The sequence below is a fragment of the Entelurus aequoreus genome, linkage group LG01 (genome assembly GCF_033978785.1).
Source record: "Entelurus aequoreus isolate RoL-2023_Sb linkage group LG01, RoL_Eaeq_v1.1, whole genome shotgun sequence".
In the NCBI taxonomy this organism is placed as follows: Eukaryota; Metazoa; Chordata; class Actinopteri; order Syngnathiformes; family Syngnathidae; genus Entelurus; species Entelurus aequoreus.
In genome coordinates this window covers 13,167,472-13,189,971 of record NC_084731.1, presented here as the reverse complement: position 1 = coordinate 13,189,971, position 22,500 = coordinate 13,167,472, and the positions used below count along the sequence as shown (strand labels likewise).

The window sequence follows — 22,500 nt, the reverse complement described above, 5'->3', positions numbered from 1 at the left end:
TTTTGAAGGCTTTTTGTTGAAATAATGTCATACATTGGAAAAAAAACAATACATTTGATTTCGTGAAATAACTCATACTATGCAATTTTATCTTCATTGACAACTGACTTACATCCTTTGATCAAAATGCCTTCAATTGGTTAAAATAATAAATACACACAATTTTTATTATCAAACAGGACATACACGTTTTTAAAAGGTGTAAAATATTTAGGATTTCTTCCTTTTTTTATTTGCTCAAATTTCCCAATAATTCAGTCCTTTTTTAATTTTGACCCTTTTGAAGGCTTTTTGTTGAAAGAATGTCATACATTGAAAAAAAACCAATACAACAAAATAAAATAAAAATAACTCATACTATGCAATCGTATCTTCTTTGATCAAAATGCCTTCATTGGTTAAAATAATAAATACACACAATTTTAATTATCTTCAAAGTCAAACAGGACATAAAAGTCCTTAAGTTTTTAAAAGCCTAAAATATTTAAGATTTTTTTCTTTTTTTATTTGCTCAAATTTCGCAATAATTCAGTCTTTTTTTTTAAAAATTTGGACCCTTTTTCTTTTTGTTGAAATAATGCCATACATTGAAAAAAAAAACAATACATTTGAATTAGTGAAATAACTCATGCAATTTTATCTTCTTTGACAACTGACATCTCAAAATGACTTCAATTGGTTGAAATAATAATAAAAAACGTATTTATTCTCATATATTCAATGTCATACATTGAAAAAAAACCAATACAACAAAATAAAATAAAATAACTCATACTATGCAATCGTATCTTCTTTGATCAAAATGCCTTCATTGGTTAAAATAATAAATACACACAATTTTAATTATCTTCAAAGTCAAACAGGACATAAAAGTCCTTAAGTTTTTAAAAGCCTAAAATATTTAAGATTTTTTTGCTTTTTTTCTTTGCTCAAATTTCGCAATAATTCAGTCTTTTTAAAAAAAATTTGGACCCTTTTTCTTTTTGTTGAAATAATGCCATACATTGAAAAAAAACAAAACAACACATTTGAATTAGTGAAATAACTCATGCAATTGTATCTTCTTTGACATCTGACATCTCAAAATGACTTCAATTGGTTGAAATAATAATAAAAAAACGTATTTATTCTCATATATTCAACTTGTGCTCAATAGCTGAGATAAAAGACAACTAAAGTTAGTCAATTTATCTTATCAAGTCATGCAAATCATGAACAAAAAGGGTTATTTGTTATTATTGATTGTATTGTACGTCCAATGTGGTCAACATGGCCTGCTTTACGGCTGAACATGAACATGTGTTAAAGGACAACATCTCCCATGATGCATTGCGCGAGGGACAAGGCGGATACGCAACACGTCTTGAAAGTTTTTGTTTTTTTTGAAATGACAGAAGTGAGTTTGTTTGGCAACGCGTGTCTGCTACTCCTGACCAGACTTCTTCAACACTTGGCGGTACGTACAACATTTTTTAATAACGTGGCGACATTAAAGCACAAACACGCGGGGAAGAGGCAAAAGTCGCCACGGTTTGTAACGTTATTTTCCTCCGTGAACGTGGACACGCCGCCCGTGCAGTACACTTAACTACTACACTTAAATACTCTTACGCAATAACTTGCTACGTTGTTAAGTTGCTTTAGTTGGAGACCTCCGCTTTATTGTCAACAATTAAACATTCATTAGGCTCGGGGACGTCAACATGACCGCGTGCACGCGCACGCGCACGAGCCTCTTCCCAGGCTGGCTATGATGCCATCAGCAAGTTGGTGTTTATTGTCAGCATCCAAATAGCTGCTCATGCACTTTTACATCCTTTATCAGATGTAAAAAGGAGTGTTAATAGGTTTTCTTCCCACCACGTCATCACAAAGGAAGAGAGACACTTTGATTGGTAACTTTGACTAATTAACGCACTGATTGGATTAATTATAGATCCGGGTGTTGTTGTCATTTGTGCAGCCCAGAAGTGATCGATAATGTCGTTACACAATAACAGTTCTACTAAAATTGTTTTTTAATAACGGCTCATCATAAAGCAGAGATGTCCAATTTTCTTGCCATATATATATATATATATATATATATATATATATATATACTACCGTTCAAAAGTTTGGGGTCACATTGAAATGTCCTTATTTTTGAAGGAAAAGCACTGTACTTTTCAATGAAGATAACTTTAAACTAGTCTTAACTTTAAATAAATACACTCTATACATTGCTAATGTGGTAAATGACTATTCTAGCTGCAAATGTCTGGTTTTTGGTGCAATATCTACGTAGGTGTATAGAGGCCCATTTCCAGCAACTATCACTCCAGTGTTCTAATGGTACAATGGGTTTGCTCATTGGTTCAGAAGGCTAATTGATGATTAGAAAACCCTTGTGCAATCATGTTCACACATCTGAAAACAGTTTAGCTCGTTACAGAAGCTACGAAACTGACCTTCCTTTGAGCAGATTGAGTTTCTGGAGCATCACATTTGTGGGGTCAATTAAACGCTCAAAATGGCCAGAAAAAGAGAACTTTCATCTGAAACTCGACAGTCTATTCTTGTTCTTAGAAATGAAGGCTATTCCACAAAATTGTTTGGGTGACCCCAAACTTTTGAACGGTAGTGTATATATATGTGTGTGTATATATATATATATATATATATATATATATATATATATATATATATATATATATATATATATATATATATATATATATATATATATATATATATATATATATATGTATTTATATATGTGTATACGTATGCATTTATTTATATATATATATATATATATATATATATATATATATATATATATATATATATATATATATATATGTGTGTATGTATATATATATATATATATATATATATATATATATATATATGTGTATATATATATACATATATATATATGTATATATATATATATATATATATATATATGTATATATATATATATATATATATATATATATATATATATATATATATATATTAGGGCTGTGAATCTTTGGGTGTCCCACGATTCGATTCAATATCGATTCTTGGGGTCACGATTCGATTCAAAATCGATTTTTTTCGATTCAACGCGATTCTCGATTCAAAAGGATTCTCTATTCCCGGGGTCACCAACGCGGTGCCCGCGGGCACCAGGTAGCCCGTAAGGACCAGATGAGTAGCCCGCTGGCCTGTTCTAAAAATAGCTCAAATAGCAGCACTTACCAGTGAGCTGCCTCTATTTTTTAAATGTTATTTATTTACTAGCAAGCTGGTCTCGCTTTGCTCGACATTTTTAATTCTAAGAGAGACAAAACTCAAATAGAATTTGAAAATCCAAGAAAATATTTTAAAGACTTGGTCTTCACTAACTGACAAAGAAACAGATAACAGATTTGGTGTCCAGTTCAAAGTGTGACATGATTTATTTAAAAATTTGAGAGTTGACTTTTGTATTTTACATGAGTTATTATTTGTACAAACATGGTGCAAAGTAATTCATGATTTGTTAAAAAATGTTAGTGGCTAGCTAGTTAAAGTGGGATATTGTGATTTCACAAGACTGTCTTAGAAGTGATCATTTGAAAAAGGTTCAATTTGCACTTACAGAAAATATTTAAAAAAAGTGTTGCATATTGATATTTATCTGTTTCTATATATATTTATTGTGAGAAATCATTAAGATGATCAGTGTTTCCACAAAGATAAATATCATTAATTATTAATAATAACATAGAGTTAAAGGTAAATTGAGCAAATTGGCTATTTCTGGCAATTTGTTTAAGTGTGTATCAAACTGGTAGCCCTTCGCATTAATCAGTACCCAAGAAGTAGCTCTTGGTTTCAAAAAGGTTGGTGACCCCTGATCTATTCATTCAATACATAGATTTCAGCAGGATCTACCCCAGTCTGCTGACATGCAAGCAGAGTAGTAGATTTTTCTAAAAAGCTTTTATAATTGTAAAGGACAATGTTTTATCAACTGATTGCAATAATGTACATTTGTTTTTAACTATTAAATTAACCAAAAATATGACTTATTTTATCTTTGTGAAAATATTGGACACAGTGTGTTGTCAAGCTTATGAGATGTGATGCAAGTGTAAGCCACTGTGACACTATTGTTCTTTTTATTTTTATTTTTATAAATGTCTAATGATAATGTCAATGAGGGATTTTTAATCACTGCTATGTTGAAATTGTAACTAATATTGATACTGTTGTTGATAATATTCATTTTTGTTTCACTACTTTTGGTTTGTTCTGTGTCGTGTTTGTGTCTCCTCTCAATTGCTCTGTTTATTGCAGTTCTGAGTGTTGCTGGGTCGGGTTTGGTTTTGGAATTGGATTGCATTGTTATGGTATTGCTGTGTATTGTTTTGTTGGATTAATTAATTTAAAAAAATGAATAAAAATAATAATAATAAAAAATAAAAAATCAATTTTTAAAAAAATGAGAATCGATTCTGAATCGCACAGCGTCAGAATCGCGATTTGAATTCGAATCGATTTTTCCAACACCCCTAATATATATGTATATATATATAAATATATATAATGTTATATATATTTGATATATATATATATATATTGTATATATTATTTAATTATTTATATATATATATATATATATATATATATATATATATATATATATATATATATATATATATATATATATATATATATATATATATATACGTATATATATATATATATATATATATATATATATACGTATATGTATGTATGTATGTATATGTATATCATTTTATATATATTTGATGTATATATATATGTATATATATATATATATATATATATATATATATATATATATATAAGATATATATATATAATTAAATAATATATACAATATATACATATATATATCAAATATATATAAAATTATATATATATACATACATACATACATGTATATATATAAAGATATATATATATATATATATATATATATATATATATATATATATATATATATATATATATATATATATATATATATATATATATATATATATATATGTATATGTATGTATGTATATATATATATATATATATATATATATATATGTATATATATATTAGGGCTGCAACTAACGATTAATTCGATAATCGATTAATCTGTCGATTATTTATTCGATTAATCGATTAATGATCGGATAAAAGAGACAAACTACATTTCTATCCTATCCAGTATTTTATTGAAAAAAAAACAGCATACTGGCACGATACTTATTTTGATTATTGTTTCTCAGCTGTTTGTAAATGTTGCAGTTTATAAATAAAGGTTTATTTTAAAAAAATAAATACAAATAAATAAAAATAAAAATAAAAACCTCTGCGCAGGCGCATAGCATAAATCCAACGAATCGATGACTAAATTAATCAGCAACTATTTTAATAATCGATTTTAATCGATTTAATCGATTAGTTGTTGCAGCCCTAATATATATATATATATATATATATATATATATATATATATATATATATATATATATATATATATATATATATATATATATATATATGTATATATATATATATATATATATATATATATATATATATATATATATATATATATATATATATATATATATATATATATATGTATATGTATGTATATATGTATATATATATGTATGTATATGTATGTATGTATGCATATTTATTTATATGTATACTATATATGTATATATATGTATATCTTGATATTTACTATAAAGTTACTGGAGACATGGCACAGGATGAAGTTAAAAAGACTCACCTTTAGTGTTTACCATATAGTCTTTCTATTGACAGCCTCTCGCGGTAAAGTTGTCCGCAGTATTTGTCATTAATGAAACTTGTAGCGAATCGCAATTTAAGAAATTGTACCGGAGAAGGCAGAGCCGGTAAAAAAATAAAAATAATAATACCATACCATACCATACCAACTTTATTTATAAAGCCCTTTAAAAACAAGCACAGTTGAAAAACAAAGGGCTGTACACCACAAAGAAATGGAGGCAAAGGACAGACTAAAAAATAACATTTAAAACAGAAATAAAAATACACATTGAAAAAGCCGTCCTTATGTTTCAGTGCCTTTTCCTAGCGGGACTTGCCTTTTTGTTCATTTTTGGTTGAAGCGTTACATACCTTTTTACCTGCACGCTGTCTCCCGCTATGCTCTGCATATCGGGATCATGTCTAATTACATTCAAGAAGGAGTTATTCCGTTTCTAATTCAATTATTTATTTGGGAAACTAACTACTAACTATAACTAGTTACTTTTTAAGTCATTTTTCTCAACGCTGCTCAAAAACGATAAGCCCATTTGTGCTGACTCAACACATTTTTTCTTTGTGTAACGTGAGAGGTACTAAGCATACTTGTCATCAATATGTAATGCTCCTGAGTTGTTTACAGGTCAATGATATGTTGCTTTTTCTAAAGTTCCACATTGGCTGCAGGGTTTGTACTCTTCAGTGTGTCAAAGAGCACAGTTTGGATATTAAAGCCTCACTAAAAGCCCAACACATCTAGAAGGACTTGTTACACAATCAAAATGTGTGTAGTGGGGTTGTCCAACACCTTTCAGCATTAATGGTGCCTTCACAGATGTGTAAGTTACCCATGTCTTGGGCACTAATACACCCCCATACCATCACACATGCTGGCTTTTACACTTTCACCCTAGAACGGTCCGGATGGTTCTTTTCCTCTTTGGTCCGGAGGACACGACGTCCACAGTTTCCAAAAACAATTTGAAATGTTGACTCGTCAGACCACAGAACACTTTTCCACTATGTATCAGTCCATCTTCGATGACGTTTCCGGGTGTTGTTGATAAATGGCTTTGGCTTTGCATAGTAGAGTTTTAAAGGCCTACTGAAATGAATAATTTTTATTTAAACGGGGATAGCAGATCTATTCTATGTGTCATACTTGATCATTTCGCGATATTGCCATATTTTTGCTGAAAGGATTTAGTATAGAACAACGACGATAAAGATCGCAACTTTTGGTATCTGATAAAAAAAAGGCTTGCCCCTACCGGAAGTAGCGTGACATAGTCAATTGAACATATACGCAAAGTTCCCTATTGTTTACAGTGATGGCCGCCAGAAGTGAGAGAGATTCGGACAGAGAAAGCGACGATTTCCCCATTAATTTGAGCGAGGATGAAAGATTTGTGGATGAGGAAAGTGCAAGTGAAGGACTAGTGGGGAGTGGAAGCGATTCAGATAGGGAAGATGCTGTGAGAGTCGGGGGGTGACCTGATATTCAGCTGGGAATGACTACAACAGTAAATAAACACAAGACATATATATACTCTATTAGCCACAACACAACCAGGCTTATATTTAATATGCCACAAATTAATCCCGCATAAAAACACCTAGGTGTTTGTTATGCTAGCTCCTAGCTACTAGCTCGAGCTAGTTATAGCTCGAGCGGGTAATATGGACGGGATCCCGTATATATAACCCGCCAATACAATTCAAACACCTGCACAACACACACACTCACTCAGCCCAAAGGACCGTTCACCTAACCCAAGGTTCATAAAGCTTATATATTTAACCAAAGTTACGTACATGACACGCACGTACGGGCAACCGATCAAATGTTTGGAAGCGCGCGGGTGGGACCTGATATTCAGCTGGGAATGACTACAACAGTAAATAAACACATATATATACTCTATTAGCCACAACACAACCAGGCTTATATTTAATATGCCACAAATTAATCCCTCATAACAAACACCTAGGTGTTTGTTATGCTAGCTCCTAGCTCCTAGCTACTAGCTCGAGCTAGTTATAGCAAGCGATCAAATCTTTGGAAGCGTACTCACGGTATCGCGTCTGCGTCTGTTAACGAAGTCAAAGTCCTCCTGGTAAGAGTCTCTGTTGTCCGAGTTCTTCGATCTTGACTGCATCTTTCGGGAATGTAAACAATGAAACACCGACTGTGTTGTGTTGCTGACTTCCCTCGCAAAATACTCCGCTTCGCACCGACTTTCTTCTTTGCTTGCTCAGCTTCTTTCTCCATAATGCAATGAACAAATGGCAACAGATTCACCAACACAGATGTCCAGAATACTGTGGAATAATGAGATGAAAACAGAGCTATTTCGTATTGGCTTCAATGGGGAAGCCATACCTCTGTTAAACTGGCTACGTCACGCGCATACGTCATCCTCCAAAGGCGTTTTGAACGGGAAGTTCCCCGGGAAATTTAGAATGTCACTTTATAAGTTAACCCGGGCGTATTGGCATGTGTTGCAATGTTAAGATTTCATCATTGATATATAAACTATCAGACTGCGTGGTCGGTAGTAGTGGCTTTCAGTAGGCCTTTAACTTGCACTTACAGATGTAGCGACCAACTGTAGTTACTGACAGTGGTTTTTCTGAAGTGTTCCTGAGCCCATGTGGTGATATCCTTTACACACTGATGTGGCTTTTTGATGCCTGAGGGATCCAAGGTGCGTAATATCATGGCTTACGTGCAGCGATTTCTCCAGATTCTCTGAACCTTTTGATGATATTACGGAGCGTAGATGGTGAAATCCCTAAAATTCCTTGCAATAGCTGGTTGAGAAATGTTGTTCTTAAACAATTTGCTCAGGCATTTGTTGACAAAGTGGTGACCCTCGCCCCGTCCTTGTTTGTGAACGACTGAGCATTTCATGGAAGCTGCTTTTATACCCAATCATGGCACCCACCTAGGGGTGTAACGGTACGTGTATTTGTATTGAACCGTTTCGGTACGGGGGTGTCGGTTCGGTTCTGAGGTGTACCGAACGAGTTTCCACACGGACATATTAAGTAGCGTAACGCACGTTGTGTAAACAATGCACACCGAGGCACAACACACGGCATGCTAGCAGCTAACGGGCTAGGATAGACTGACCATACGTCCTCTTTGCTAAACAAGAAATACTAACTACAAACATAATAAAACGATATCTTACTGTACAATGTCTGCTCTCACTTCGATGACGACTGATAGCATGTCCTTATATTCCCGTTTGTATGAGGAATTAATCATTGTGCACAGGAAGGGTTAACAAGGGAAAAGTCTCCCTGCAGACACCGACTTCGGTTATGTGTGTTTTTCTCCATCCTTGGGCATAAAATGAATGTCACAGATGAACAACTTCTAGATTCAAGGCTAAATCGTCCTAGTATCCTGATGAGAGGCATGATTTAAAATGTGGAATAACTTTGACGAGCCGAGACGCGATGATGGCTGCCAGTAAAGCAGCAGACGGCTACTTAGCCGTGTGCTATCAATCCACCGCTACAAATCGTTTGTCTGCGTTGGCACTTATAATAACGTCACCGCTAAAGTTTGGTTAATATTCCGGTCACGATATTTACGAAGAGTATTGTTGGTGGGTTTTGGATGGTTATTTAGAGGGTTTTGTGGGCAAAATAAAGAGCCCCCCCATTGACTACAATGTTACTGGACTTTTTATACATGTATTTATTTATGACTTAAAATTAGGGATGATGTTTGATAAGGAATGATCGAGTTCGAGCCCATTATCGAATCCTCTTATCGAACCGATTCCTTATCGATTCTCTTATCGAATCCAGTGAGGTTGTTGTATATGGAAAAAAACACAATATTTGGTTTAACAAAAGCTCACTTTTATTTTATAAGAAAAAATTAAAATAAAAAAAATAAATAAATATTGACTGTTACTCCCCTAAAAAAAATAAAAATTGACTGTTGTTACCCAAAGTATATTAAGTGTGATTTTTCAGAAAAACAAATATATACAGTAACACAAAAACAACCTGTCTCTGTGATCACTATAGGTGAATAGCCATGCCTTGAGGCGTTTTTTCCGGTCCATTATTTATGCTGCTTGTATAACGACTGAGCTATGTCATTTCCTGTGATGTCCCACAGGGCATTTCTTGTGGGACAGGATTAGTTCTCAGGGATTCGAATAAAGAACCAACTCTTTTTCTTTACTATAGTGGTCTCGATAACGGGAACCGGTTCTCAAAAAGGGATTCGAGTCCACGGAATCGGTTCTTTTCTTATCGAACGGTTCTTTTCTTATCGAACAACCGGGAGAACCGGTTTTCGAACATCATCCCTACTTAAAATCCATACACACACATAAAGATTGTGAACTATAAACAGCACATCTCGGTCTATTTTCTGCATATTTTCAGTCCGACTGATCTGATAACATGGTCAGAATCGTCACTACGTGACGTGGAATCTACGGAAATAGCCCAAGATGAAATGTCTGACTGAATTTGTGGCATTTTGTGATGTTTAAACGGCGTTTTCACATACTCTGTGGAGTGTAAATACAATTGGGTATGGCGTAATGGATGCAAAGAAACACAAATCATTGTATTCTGTTTTTATTTACCACTTACACAACGTGACAACTTCACTGCTTTTGGGCTTTTGTAGTTGTGGTGTAAACAAAGCAGAATGTTTGTATCTGCCTTCATTTCAAAGCAGTGTTGTGTTGCCTTCCTTACAGTAACGCTGCCTCACTTCCATGCAGCTGGAGAGTTAGCGGGTTAATTAATGCTGGCTTTATCTTATCTGCTGTGTTGCTGGGGGAGAATCCATACTCAGGCTGCTTGAACACAGACTCAGTCAATGTGATTGGCCATTAATAGTGAGGGGAATTAGCTGGACTGGCTTACCTTTTATCAGATGTGCATTGTAATCCACATCGATGTTTTGGACGTGCGGTCGTCCCTTTGTCATCTTTTCTAAGTGGCCAGAAGGAGTCAGTTTGTTTCCAGCCGGGCTTTGTTTTGCTCGACCAAGCAGAAAGCTTAGTATGCTTTCCTCCGCCTCCTCGGATTGGCACGGCTGGGAGGCCAAAAAAATCCTCCCTTTTCTGCCTTCGCTCGCGCACATACAAATGACTTTGGCTGAAGTTGCTTCGCATGCAGCAGGGGTAAGTCCACCTCGTCCTCCCGGAGGTAATTGGCAGTAGATTTGCGGTGTAAACCTCAAACAAGCTTTACAAGTTGACGTAAAGTTTACAGGATGAACATTTGTAGAAGCTGCTTGCAGAAATGAACGTATTTACCAACCAATCACATCTTTGTATTCATATATCGTAATGGTGCGTCATACTCACGGTGGTTCGGTACTTACCTCGGTTTTTAAAGTACTGAGTCAGTGTTTCCCACACATTCATTTATTTGTGGCGGCCCGCCACGAAAGAATTACGTCGGCCACAAATATTTTTTTAAATTTTTTTTTTTTTTTTTTTTTTTTTTGTCCTGTCCAGCTTCTCAGGCAAATCATATAGTGGATGTAGATGCCCATATAGGCCGTTCAGATTTACTTTACAAAAGAGAAGTGTAGGATACTTCTCTTGTTGCCTTATTTGTATTTGACCACTACTGTTTTCTGTTTATTTGTTACTGACTCTGGCAGGACACCTCTGCCTCTGTTTCACTTTATGTTGCTGGTAAATAATATGGTTGTAGTAGTAGGCTAAAGTTCAATTATTTAGTATGCACTAATTAAAGGGGCAGAGCTTTAAGAGACATTTTAGCTTTTATATTTTACAAGATATATTTTTTGTAAGAACCACAATTAATAAATATATTTCAGTGAATAACTTATTGTTCAAATAAAGTGTTGTAATTATGTTGTAAAATGGATGGATGGATGGACGTTTAAAACAAAACTGTTATTATTAATTAGTAAGTATACATTTTTTGAGCCTTTTTAGAGAAAATCATATCATTGTAGTAAATTATGCAAATTACTTGATGATGTCATGGTGACCACGCCCCCACCGCCGCAGGTATCTTGGCAGTTTATGGGGAACACTGTGAGTTATCCTACAGTATATATCTGATTTATGACACCAATACACTTCCAAAGTTTGCGAATAAATAGATATGACCACACCCAGGTCCCTTCCCCATCAACAACAATGCTAATATATATCTGTATCATGAATCAATTTAAGTGGACCCCGACTTAAACAAGTTGAAAAACTCATTCGGGTGTTACCATTTAGTGGTCAATTGAACGGAATATGTACTTCACTGTGCAACCTACTAATACAAGTCTCAATCAATCAATCAATCAATCAATCAAGCAGACTTTGTGAGAGCCAACAACGGTTTCTTAGGGAAAATTATGATCCAGAACCTTATATTTTTGAGCCCGAACACAAAGAGGATGAGCAATAAGTTTTAGAAGCCGAGTGCTAACCGGATGCAGTTTACCGTAGTAACTAATTAGATTACCGTAGTAACTAATTAGATGACCATAGTCACTAATTAGATTACCATAGTAACTGATTAGATTGCCATTGTAACAGATTAGATTACCATTGTAACTAATTTGATTACCGTAGTAGCTAATTAGATGACCATCGTCACTAATTAGATTACCATAGTAACTGATTAGATTACCATTGTAACAGATTAGATTACCATTGTAACTAATTTGATTACCATAGTAACTAATTAGATTACCATAGTAGCTGATTAGATAACTGTAGTAACTAATTAGATTACCATAGTCACTAACTAGATTACCACGGTAACTGATTAGATTACCATAGTAACTAATTAGATTACTGTAGTAACAATTTAGATTACCATAGTCACTAATTAGATTACCATAGTAACTGATTTGATTACCATTGTAACTTATTAAATTACCATTGTAACTAATTAGAATACCATTGTAACATATTAGATTACCATTGTAACTAATTTGATTACCATAGTAACTAATTAGATTACCATAGAAACTGATTAGATTCCCATAGTAACTAATTAGGTTACTGTAGTAACAAATTAGATTACCATAGTCACTAATTAGATTACCATAGTAACTGATTTGATTACCATTGTAACTAATTAAATTACCATAGTAACTAACTAGATGACCATTTTAACAGATTAGATTACCATTGTAACAGATTAGATTACAATTGTAACTAATTTGATTACCATCGTAACTAATTAGATTACCATAGACACTGATTAGATTACTGTAGTAACTAATTCGATTACCATAGTCACTAACTAGATTACCATAGTAACTGATTAGATTACCATTGTAACTAATTAGATTACCATAGTAACTAATTAGATTACTGTAGTAACAAATTAGATTACCATAGTCACTAATTAGATTACCATAGTAACTGATTTGATTACCATTGTAACTAATTAAATTACCATAGTAACTAATTAGATTACCATAGTAACTGATCAGATTACCATTGTAAGTAATTTAATCACCATAGTAACTAATTAGATTACCATAGTAACTGATTAGATGACCATAGTAACTGATTAGATTGCCATTGTAACTAATTAGATGACCAAAGTAACCAATTAGATGACCATAGTAACTAATGAGATGATCATAGTAACTAATTAGATGACCATAGTAACTAGTATATCATGCAGATTCCAAGCATTGAAATACTTAGTATAGTTCAAGACTTACGGTCATTAGAAAACATGACTGCATTTTTAGTCTACTTTATACCTGCAATATCCTTTCCATCCTTTATAACTGAGCTACTGTGTGGAACACTTTCCTTTGTGGATCAATAAAGTTTGTCCAAGTCTAAGTGTAAGTCTTAAGTCTCCATGTTAAACCCATGTCACGTTATGTAATCACATGGAATCTCTCTCTTCATGACAGACCAAGATCCACCAGGAGGGTCCCCCCTTGAGAACTGTTCCATGGTCTGTTGAGTGTCTTGAGAACTGTTCCATGGTCTGTTGAGTGGCACCAGCACCAGTCATGTACCAGGTGGTACCAGGGGGAGCGGGGGGCACCATCACAGATGTGATCCCCAAGCAGAAGCACAGCAAGGACACCCGACCCATAGTCGGCGCAGGAGTCCTGGGTCTGGTCCTGGTGATCGCCGCGGTGGCGGCGTGGTCTTACTACATCGCCTCGCTGCGGAAAGCTGAACTGCTGAAGACTCAGCTGCTGGACCTAAATAAAGATGGCTACATCATCCGCAACCAGGGAGGGGCGATTGTCTTCAGGATGGACTTTAGGTGAGTAGCTTTGTTTAGTTAAAGGGGAACTGCATCTTTCTTTTTCCTGTGCATTGTAAATAATAAAACACTGCTAGCAAGTGGTGGCTAACAATGCAAGTATTGGGGATACAATCTAAAGCTATCTAAAAAAACAGCAACTTTCCATATCGATGCTGTATGTATATATGTATTGTAGTAGGGTTGTCCCCATACCAATATTTTGATAATTTTCTAAAAAAAAAAAAAGCCATTATTGTCTTTTATTTTAACAAAACATCTTAAGGTACATGAAACATATGTTTATTATTGCAATTTAGTCCTTAAAGGCCTACTGAAATGAAATGTTTTTATTTAAACGGGGATAGCAGATCCATTCTATGTGTCATACTTGATCATTTCGCGATATTGCCATATTTTTGCTGAAAGGATTTAATAGAGAACATCGACGATAAAGTTCACAACTTTTGGTCGCTGATAAAAAAAGCCTTGCCTGTACCGGAAGTAGCGTGACGTCACCGGAGGAAGGACTCCTCACATTTTCCCATTGTTTACACCAGCAGCGAGAGCGATTCGGACCGAGAAAGCGACGATTACCCCATTAATTTGAACGAGGATGAAAGATTTGTGGATGAGGAACGTTAGAGTGAAGGACTAGAATGCAGTGCAGGCTCATTGGATTCCACACTCTCTCCTTTTTCTATTGTGGATCACAGATTTGTATTTTAAACCACCTCGGATACTATATCCTCTTGAAAATGAGAGTCCAGAACGCGAAATGGACATTCACAGTGACTTTTATCTCCACTACAATACATCGGCGAAGCTCTTTAGCTACGGAGCTAACGTGATAGCATCGTGCTTAACTGCAGATAGAAACAAAATAAATAAATCCCTGACTGGAAGGATAGACAGAAAATCAACAATACTATTAAACCATGGACCTGTAAATACACGGTTAATGCTTTCCAGCCTGGCAAAGCGTAACAATGCTGTTGCTAACGACGTCATTGAAGCTAACTTAGCAACCGGACCTCACAGAGCTATGCTAAAAACATTAGCTATCCACCTACGCCAGCCAGCCCTCATCTGCTCATCAACACCCGTGCTCACCTGCGTTCCAGCGATCGACGGTGCGACGAAGGACTTCACCCGATCACAGATGCGGTCGGCGGCCCGGAGACGGAGGAAGTTAAGGTGAGTTCGGCGGCTAGCGCGTCTGCTATCCATCTCAAAGTCCTCCTGGTTGTGTTGCTGTAGTCCGCCGCTAAAACACCGATCCCACCTACAACTTTCTTCTTTGCAGTCTCCATTGTTCGTTAAACAACTTGCAAAAGATTCACCAACACAGATGTCCAGAATACTGTGGAATTTTGAGATGAAAACAGAACTTTTTGTATTGGATTCAATGCGTCCGCATACTTCCGTTTCAACATTTGACGTCACGCGCATACGTCATCATACATAGACGTTTTCAACCGGAAGTTTAGCGGGAAATTTAAAATTGCACTTTATAAGTTAACCCGGCCGTATTGGCATCTGTTGCAATGTTAAGATTTCATCATTGATATATAAACTATCAGACTGCGTGGTCGGTAGTAGTGGCTTTCAGTAGGCCTTTAATCCAGGACGTTTAGTCAAATGTCTAAGCCTAATGGTTGGCCAAACTGACCTCATACCTTTTGCTAGATGATGTGATCCTATTCCGTTGGGTGCATATTTTCTAGTACATGCAGTACGTCAACCAGTAATTCTGTTCTTGTAATTCTATTCAATTGTAGTCGTTATTAGTTTGAGCAAAGTTCAGAGTTCTGCTTTTGCTAAAGCAACCTTGAAACTGAACACTGAAATCTATGTTTAACTCTTGGCAGATCGGGGACTTTGGATTTGGACTCTTGCACCAAAGAAGGGGAGCTCCTGAGCTGTGGACGGACCACTGACCGACGTCTCAACTTCTTCATCGAGACGGTGCGGCCCAAGGACACGGTGCAGTGCTACCGTGTGCGTTGGGAGGAACTGGTTCCTGACATTTCTGTCGAGCATGCCATGACGTACAAATTTGCCCACTGGTATGGCGGTGCGGTGTCAGCTATCCAACACTGGCCCATTTCCCTCTCTGGGCAACAGTCTCCAAAACCCTTCGTTACGAGTGACATCTACACAAACCGCAATGAGTTTGGCGGAATCTTGGAGAGCTATTGGCTTTCCTCCAATGCCACGGCAATTAAGATTAATAATTCCGTGCCGTTCCATCTGGGCTGGAATGACACAGAGAAGACTATGTACTTCCAAGCTCGCTACAATGACAGTCCCTTCAAGCCATACCCGGGGGAGGCTCCATGCGCTGAACTTAGTTACAGAGTATGCGTCGGCTCTGATGTGACATCCATACACAAGTACATGGTCCGTCGGTACTTCAACAAACCAAACAAAGTGCCTGCGAAAGCCATGTTTCAGCATCCTATTTGGTCCACATGGGCACTTCATAGGACTGACATTGATCAAGACAAATTTTTGAAGTACGCCGCCAACATCCGCAAGTATAATTTCAACTGTAGCCACTTGGAACTAGATGACCGTTACACGCCCCGCTATGGAGAATTTGAGTTTGACCCAAACAAGTTCCCCAATGCCTCCTCCATGTTTCAAAAGCTCAAATCAGATGGATTTCTCGTGTCCCTCTGGATCCACCCTTTTGTCAACTACGATTCTGAGAACTTCCATACTTGTGTGGAGAGGGGCCTGTTTGTCCGAGAGCCTACAGGCCGTCTGCCAGCTTTGGTACGTTGGAAGAACGGCATCGGTGGAATTGTGGATTTCACAAACCCCGAAGCTCGAGATTGGTTTGCCTCCCAGCTTCGGTCCTTCCGCTTCAGATATGGGGTATCCTCTTTCAAATTCGACGCGGGCGAGACCAACTACTTACCGTGGAAGTTCAGTACCAGAACTCCCATCCGGGATCCAAGTTTTTTCACGAGACGCTACACAGAAATGGCTATTCCGTACAACGACAGAGCAGAGCTGCGTAGTGGCTACCAATCGCAGAACATATCCTGCTTCTTCAGGCCTATTGACAGGGACTCTGTGTGGGGCTATGAGTTGGGGCTCAAATCTCTTATTCCTACAGTGCTCACCATCAGCATTCTGGGTTATCAGTTTATTCTACCAGACATGATCGGAGGGAACGCCTATCTGAACCGCACAGATGGAAATAGGGCCTTACCCGACCGAGAACTCTACATACGCTGGCTGGAGTTGTCCGCTTTCATGCCCTCCATGCAGTTTTCTATCCCACCGTGGGCATATGACAACGAGGTGGTTGAAATAGCTCGCAAATACACCGATCTGCATCAGAGTATTGTGGCGCCACGAGTTCTGGAGCTGGCCGGCGAGGTGCTGGACACCGGCGACCCCATCATACGACCTTTGTGGTGGATTGCCACGGGTGACGAGACGGCCTATAAAATTGACTCCCAATTCCTGATTGGAGATGACCTCATGGTCGCGCCTGTTTTAGAACCGGGGAAGCAAGAGCGTGATATTTACCTCCCCGCTGGTCGCTGGAAGAGCTATAAAGGGGAAAGGTTTGATATCAAAGAGCCACTGCACCTCACAGACTACCCTGTAGACCTGGATGAAATTGCGTACTTTGTTTGGGTCTAGAAGGAAGGCTTGGTTTGTCACTTTGCAGGGTTTTATTCATTTTGGCAAAGGACGCCTTCAGGGCTCGTTGCAGTTCAGATCTCACCTCAAGTGTTAAATGGTTTTTAGAAAAGATCTCAATCATTAATCCTAAATTGAATTAACTCATGTACATCTGGCACTATGAGATGGCAAAGGTACTTTAACGTGTACGGCTGATTTTCAAAAAGGGAACACGCTTACTGTGAATCGAGTGCTGTGGAACCTCCATTTACGGACTTAAGTGGTTCTTGAACATGGTTTGCGAACTAAAACGTTGGTATAGTGAAGCAGATTTCCCCATTAGAAACAATGTAAACATGAATCATTGTTTCTAGCCTCGACAAATGTCCCTATTTTATTAAAAAATGCACACTTTGAAGACACTATAATGTGTGTATATACTCCAGATGGTATATATCAGGGGTCCCCAACCTTTTTTCCACCAGGGACCGGTTTAATGTATGCATTATTTTCACGGACCAGCTTTCCATGTATGGCAAATGAAAAACAGCAAAAAAATGAGCATGAAAATTCAACTCATTATAACGCTAAAGTAGGCACGTTGATGGCATTTACTGTATACCAGTGTTTCTTAACCATAGGGCTGGGTCCCAGTGTTGGCCCGCGAGCGCCCCCTAGACTTATTGGGGTGTTACCATTTAGTGGTCAATTGTACGGAATATGTACTGTACTCTGCAATCTACTAATAAAAGTTTCAATCAATCATCTAATCATGCCAAATATTACATTATTATATAGTGCAATATACAAATATGTTAGTAAAGATAAAAATGTCTTTGTGTCGATGAACATTTGGGGACAGGGTTAGTGCGAGGCGATCCTTCATCGGCTTTTGTCCCGGTAGTGCCTTCTCCTCAGCTGAAATATAAGTCCCCTTGGGTATCTTTTTCAAAAATACAAAAAAAATGCTTCATTTTTTTACCAAATCAAAATTATTATTTCGATTTTGACAAGAAAATAATGTTTTTAAACGTTATCTAATCATGCCAAATAGTACATTATTATATAGTGTAATATAAAAATATGTCAGTAAAGATACAAATAAACAGTTTGTCACTTTTACGTATGATGTATCCATGAAAAACATCTAATAATCAAGTGCAAAAATGTAATATGAGGCGAATACTGGTACACATGTATGTATATCAGTGCTGTCATTTATTTTTATTTTTATGATTAATCACAGGTTATTGCCCGCATGCATAATTTAAATTATTTTTTAAAAAGTGGCCCTCTTTTTTTATTTTTTTATTTTAATTTAATTAAATTTTATTTTTATTTTCTTAAATTTTTTTTTTTTAAATAAATGTTTTTTAAAAATGTTTTAATTTTTTTATTTTTTATTTTAATTTTTAAAAAATGTTTTTAGTTAAAAAATGTTTTTTTATTTATTTTTTATTTTTTTTAGTTAAGTAAAGATAAAAATAAACAGTTTGTCACTTTTACGTATGATGTATGCATGAAAAACATCTAATAATCAAGTGCAAAAATGTAATATGAGGCGAATACTGGTACACATTTATGTATATCAGTGCTGTCATTTATTTTTAATTTTTATGATTAATCAGGTTATTGCCCGCATGCATAATTTAAATTATTTTAAAAAAAGTGGCCCTCTTTTTTTATTTTTTTTATTTTAATTTAATTACATTTTATTTTTATTTTCTTTAATTATTATTTTTTTTTTAAATAAATGTTTTTTAAAAATGTTTAAATTTTTTTTTAATTTTTTTTTATTTAAAAAAATGTTTTTAGTTAAAAAATGTTTATTTTTTTTTAAATTTTTTTTTTAGGTAAGTAAAGATAAAAATAAACAGTTTGTCACTTTTACGTATGATGTATCCATGAAAAACATCTAATAATCAAGTGCAAAAATGTAATATGAGGCGAACACTGGTACACATTTATGTATATCAGTGCTGTCATTTTTTATTTTTTTTAATGATTAATCACAGGTTATTGCCCGCATGCATAATTTAAATTATTTTTAAAAAAGTGGCCCTCTTTTTTAATTTTTTAATTTTAATTTAATTTAATTTAATTTTTATTTTCTTAAAAAATTTTTTTTTTAAATACATTGTTTAAAAAAATGTTTTAATTTTTAAAAAATTTTTTTAATTAAAAAAATGTATTTATTTATTTATTTTTATTTTTATTTTGTTGTACTGCCCAGCTTCTCAGTGGCCCTCTGAAGGCAGCCATTACTGTGATGTGGCCCTCAATGAAAACAAGTTTGACCCCCCCCCCCCTGCTTGAGGTAATGTTGCAATTTTCAATGCCAACAAAATAATTGATTTAAAAAAAAAAAAATGCTTCAAACTAAGTCAAGTGTGGCTGCACCTTTCCAAAAAATTTTTCTAGCTTGATGCTAATATACATTGCTCTGGTACTGACATGCTACCGATTAGCATTAGTGATTTCAACACCTCCAACTGTGTTAATGGAAACTACAACTAAGATGCACGTTGCAATCAAACAGCTGCTGTGTAATAATATTTATAGTATTAACACTTTTGAGGGCGCAACAAACAACAAAACAGCCACAGCATCTCCTGTTTCATCACATATTATATTGCCTGCATGCATCATTTTCATTCATACAAAAGCGGCCCTTTGAATTGATTGATTGATTGAAACTTTTATTAGTAGGTTGCACAGTACAGTACATATTCCGTACAATAGACCACTAAATGGTAACACCCGAATAAGTTTTTCAACTTGTTTAAGTAAATCAATTCATGGTACAAATATATACTATCAGCATAATACAGTCATCACACAAGTTAATCATCAGAGTATATACATTTATTATAAGGCAGTGTTGTGTCGGACCAGTTCTTCCTCCCAGGGAATCTAAGTTACTGGTCAATCCCAAGTTCTTTTGATGACATATATGCTGAGTAAGAAGGACCATCAAGACAGAATTGGAATATTTTCAAGTTTTACTAAAGCTTTAGGAGATCAGTTTAACCAATACATTCATATCGGCTACTCTAGTTGATCTGACATTCAAACGGAAAAACCAACTCCTTTGAACACAAAGAAAACCCCCCATCTCTCCCCCTCGCAACACTGATAAGGAATGAGTGGGTGTTGTATTTCACATTCCAAGGGTGAAGACACTAACCAGGCATCTGAAATGTCTAAAGCAGGGGTCACCAACGCGGTGCCCGCGGGCACCAGGTAGCCCGTAAGGACCAGATGAGTAGCCCGCTGGCCTGTTCTAAAAATAGCAGCACTTACCAGTGAGCTGCCTCTATTTTTTAAATTGTATTTATTTACTAGCAAGCTGGTCTCGCTTTGCCCGACATTTTTCATTCTAAGAGAGACAAAACTCAAATAGAATTTGAAAATCCAAGAAAATATTTTAAAGACTTGGTCTTCACTTGTTTAAATAAATTCATTAATGTTTTACTTTGCTTCTTATAACTTTCAGAAAGACAATTAAAAAAAAAAAATACAACCTTAAAAATTATTTTAGGATTTTCAAACACATATACCTTTTTACCTTTTAAATTCCTTCCTCTTCTTTCCTGACAATTTAAATCAATGTTCAAGTAAATGTATTGTTTTTATTGTAAAGAATAATAAATACATTTTAATTTAATTCATTTTAGCTTGTCTTTTTTCAACGAAGAATATTTGTGAAATATTTCTTCAAACTTATTATGATTAAAATTCAAAAAAAATATTCTGGCAAATCTAGAAAATCTGTAGAATCAAATTTAAATCTTATTTCAAAGTCTTTTGAATTTCTTTTAAAATTTTTGTTCTGGAAAATCTAGAAGAAATAATGATTTGTCTTTGTTAGAAATATAGCTTGGTCCAATTTGTTATATATTCTAACAAAGTGTAGATTGGATTTTAACCTTTTTGAAACATGTCATCGAAATTCTAAAATTAATCTTAATCAGGAAAAATTACTAATGATGTTCCATAAATTTTTTTTTAATTTTTTCAAAAAAGAGTCGAATTAGCTAGTTTTTCTCTTCTTTTTTTTGGTTGAATTTTGAATTTTAAAGAGTCGAAATTGAAGATAAACTATGTTTCAAAATTAATTGTCATTTTTTTTGTGTTTTCTCCTCTTTTAAACCGATTAATTAAGTGTAAATATCATTGATTTTTAATAATAACAGAGTTAAAGTTAAATTGAGCAAATTGGCTATTTCTGGCAATTTATTTAAGTGTGTATCAAACTGGTAGCCCTTCGCATTAATCAGTACCCAAGAAGTAGCTCTTGGTTTCAAAAAGGTTGGTGACCCCTGGTCTAAAGAAACTGGTAGAATATACAAAGGAAAAGTACTAGCTACTTTAAACATGGCTATGTAAAAAGAAAGAACTCTTAAACATATATGCATCCTCCACAGCAGCCATTACTGCGATGTGGCCCTCAGTGAAAACAAGTTTGACACCCCTGATCTAGAGGTTCTTAGACCGAAAAGGTGGCGAATCGAGTCGTTGGTAAATGGAGGTTCCACTGCACAACATAATGCTGCAACCATGCATTGAAGGAAGGTCAGAAAAGTACCAGTAAAACCTTATTTTCCATCCGACCACGTATATTTGCACAGTTCAAAGTAGTCATGCATCATTTTAAACTCTTCCTCAGGTATCCTCTTTGTCCAGTTTGAAATGACTACAACACATTTTAATAGCCTGTAATGTATTTATCTCATAGTAACTTGCATGTTTTTTCCATTATTTTAATGGGAACTAATGATAATAATGCTGTGTTTGTGTGTGAAT

At 35.1% G+C, this 22,500-nt stretch overlaps 1 protein-coding gene across 2 annotated transcripts; it reads left to right on the top strand.

The window, feature by feature from the left end:
• The first annotated feature begins 1,338 nt into the window (after positions 1-1,338).
• LOC133655652 (myogenesis-regulating glycosidase-like) lies at positions 1,339-18,980 on the top strand. Of its 2 annotated transcripts, XM_062056128.1 has the most exons (4): positions 1,339-1,456; positions 13,706-14,070; positions 15,921-17,494; positions 17,567-18,980. In XM_062056128.1, the coding sequence occupies exons 2-4, from the start codon at positions 13,808-13,810 to the stop codon at positions 17,710-17,712; spliced, it is 1,983 nt and encodes a 660-aa protein (XP_061912112.1). In that variant the 5' UTR covers positions 1,339-1,456; positions 13,706-13,807; the 3' UTR covers positions 17,713-18,980. The 2 variants fall into 2 exon arrangements, with proteins under 2 accessions (XP_061912112.1, XP_061912032.1); XM_062056048.1 differs by having other exon boundaries at positions 15,921-18,980.
• The last annotated feature ends 3,520 nt before the right edge of the window (positions 18,981-22,500 follow it).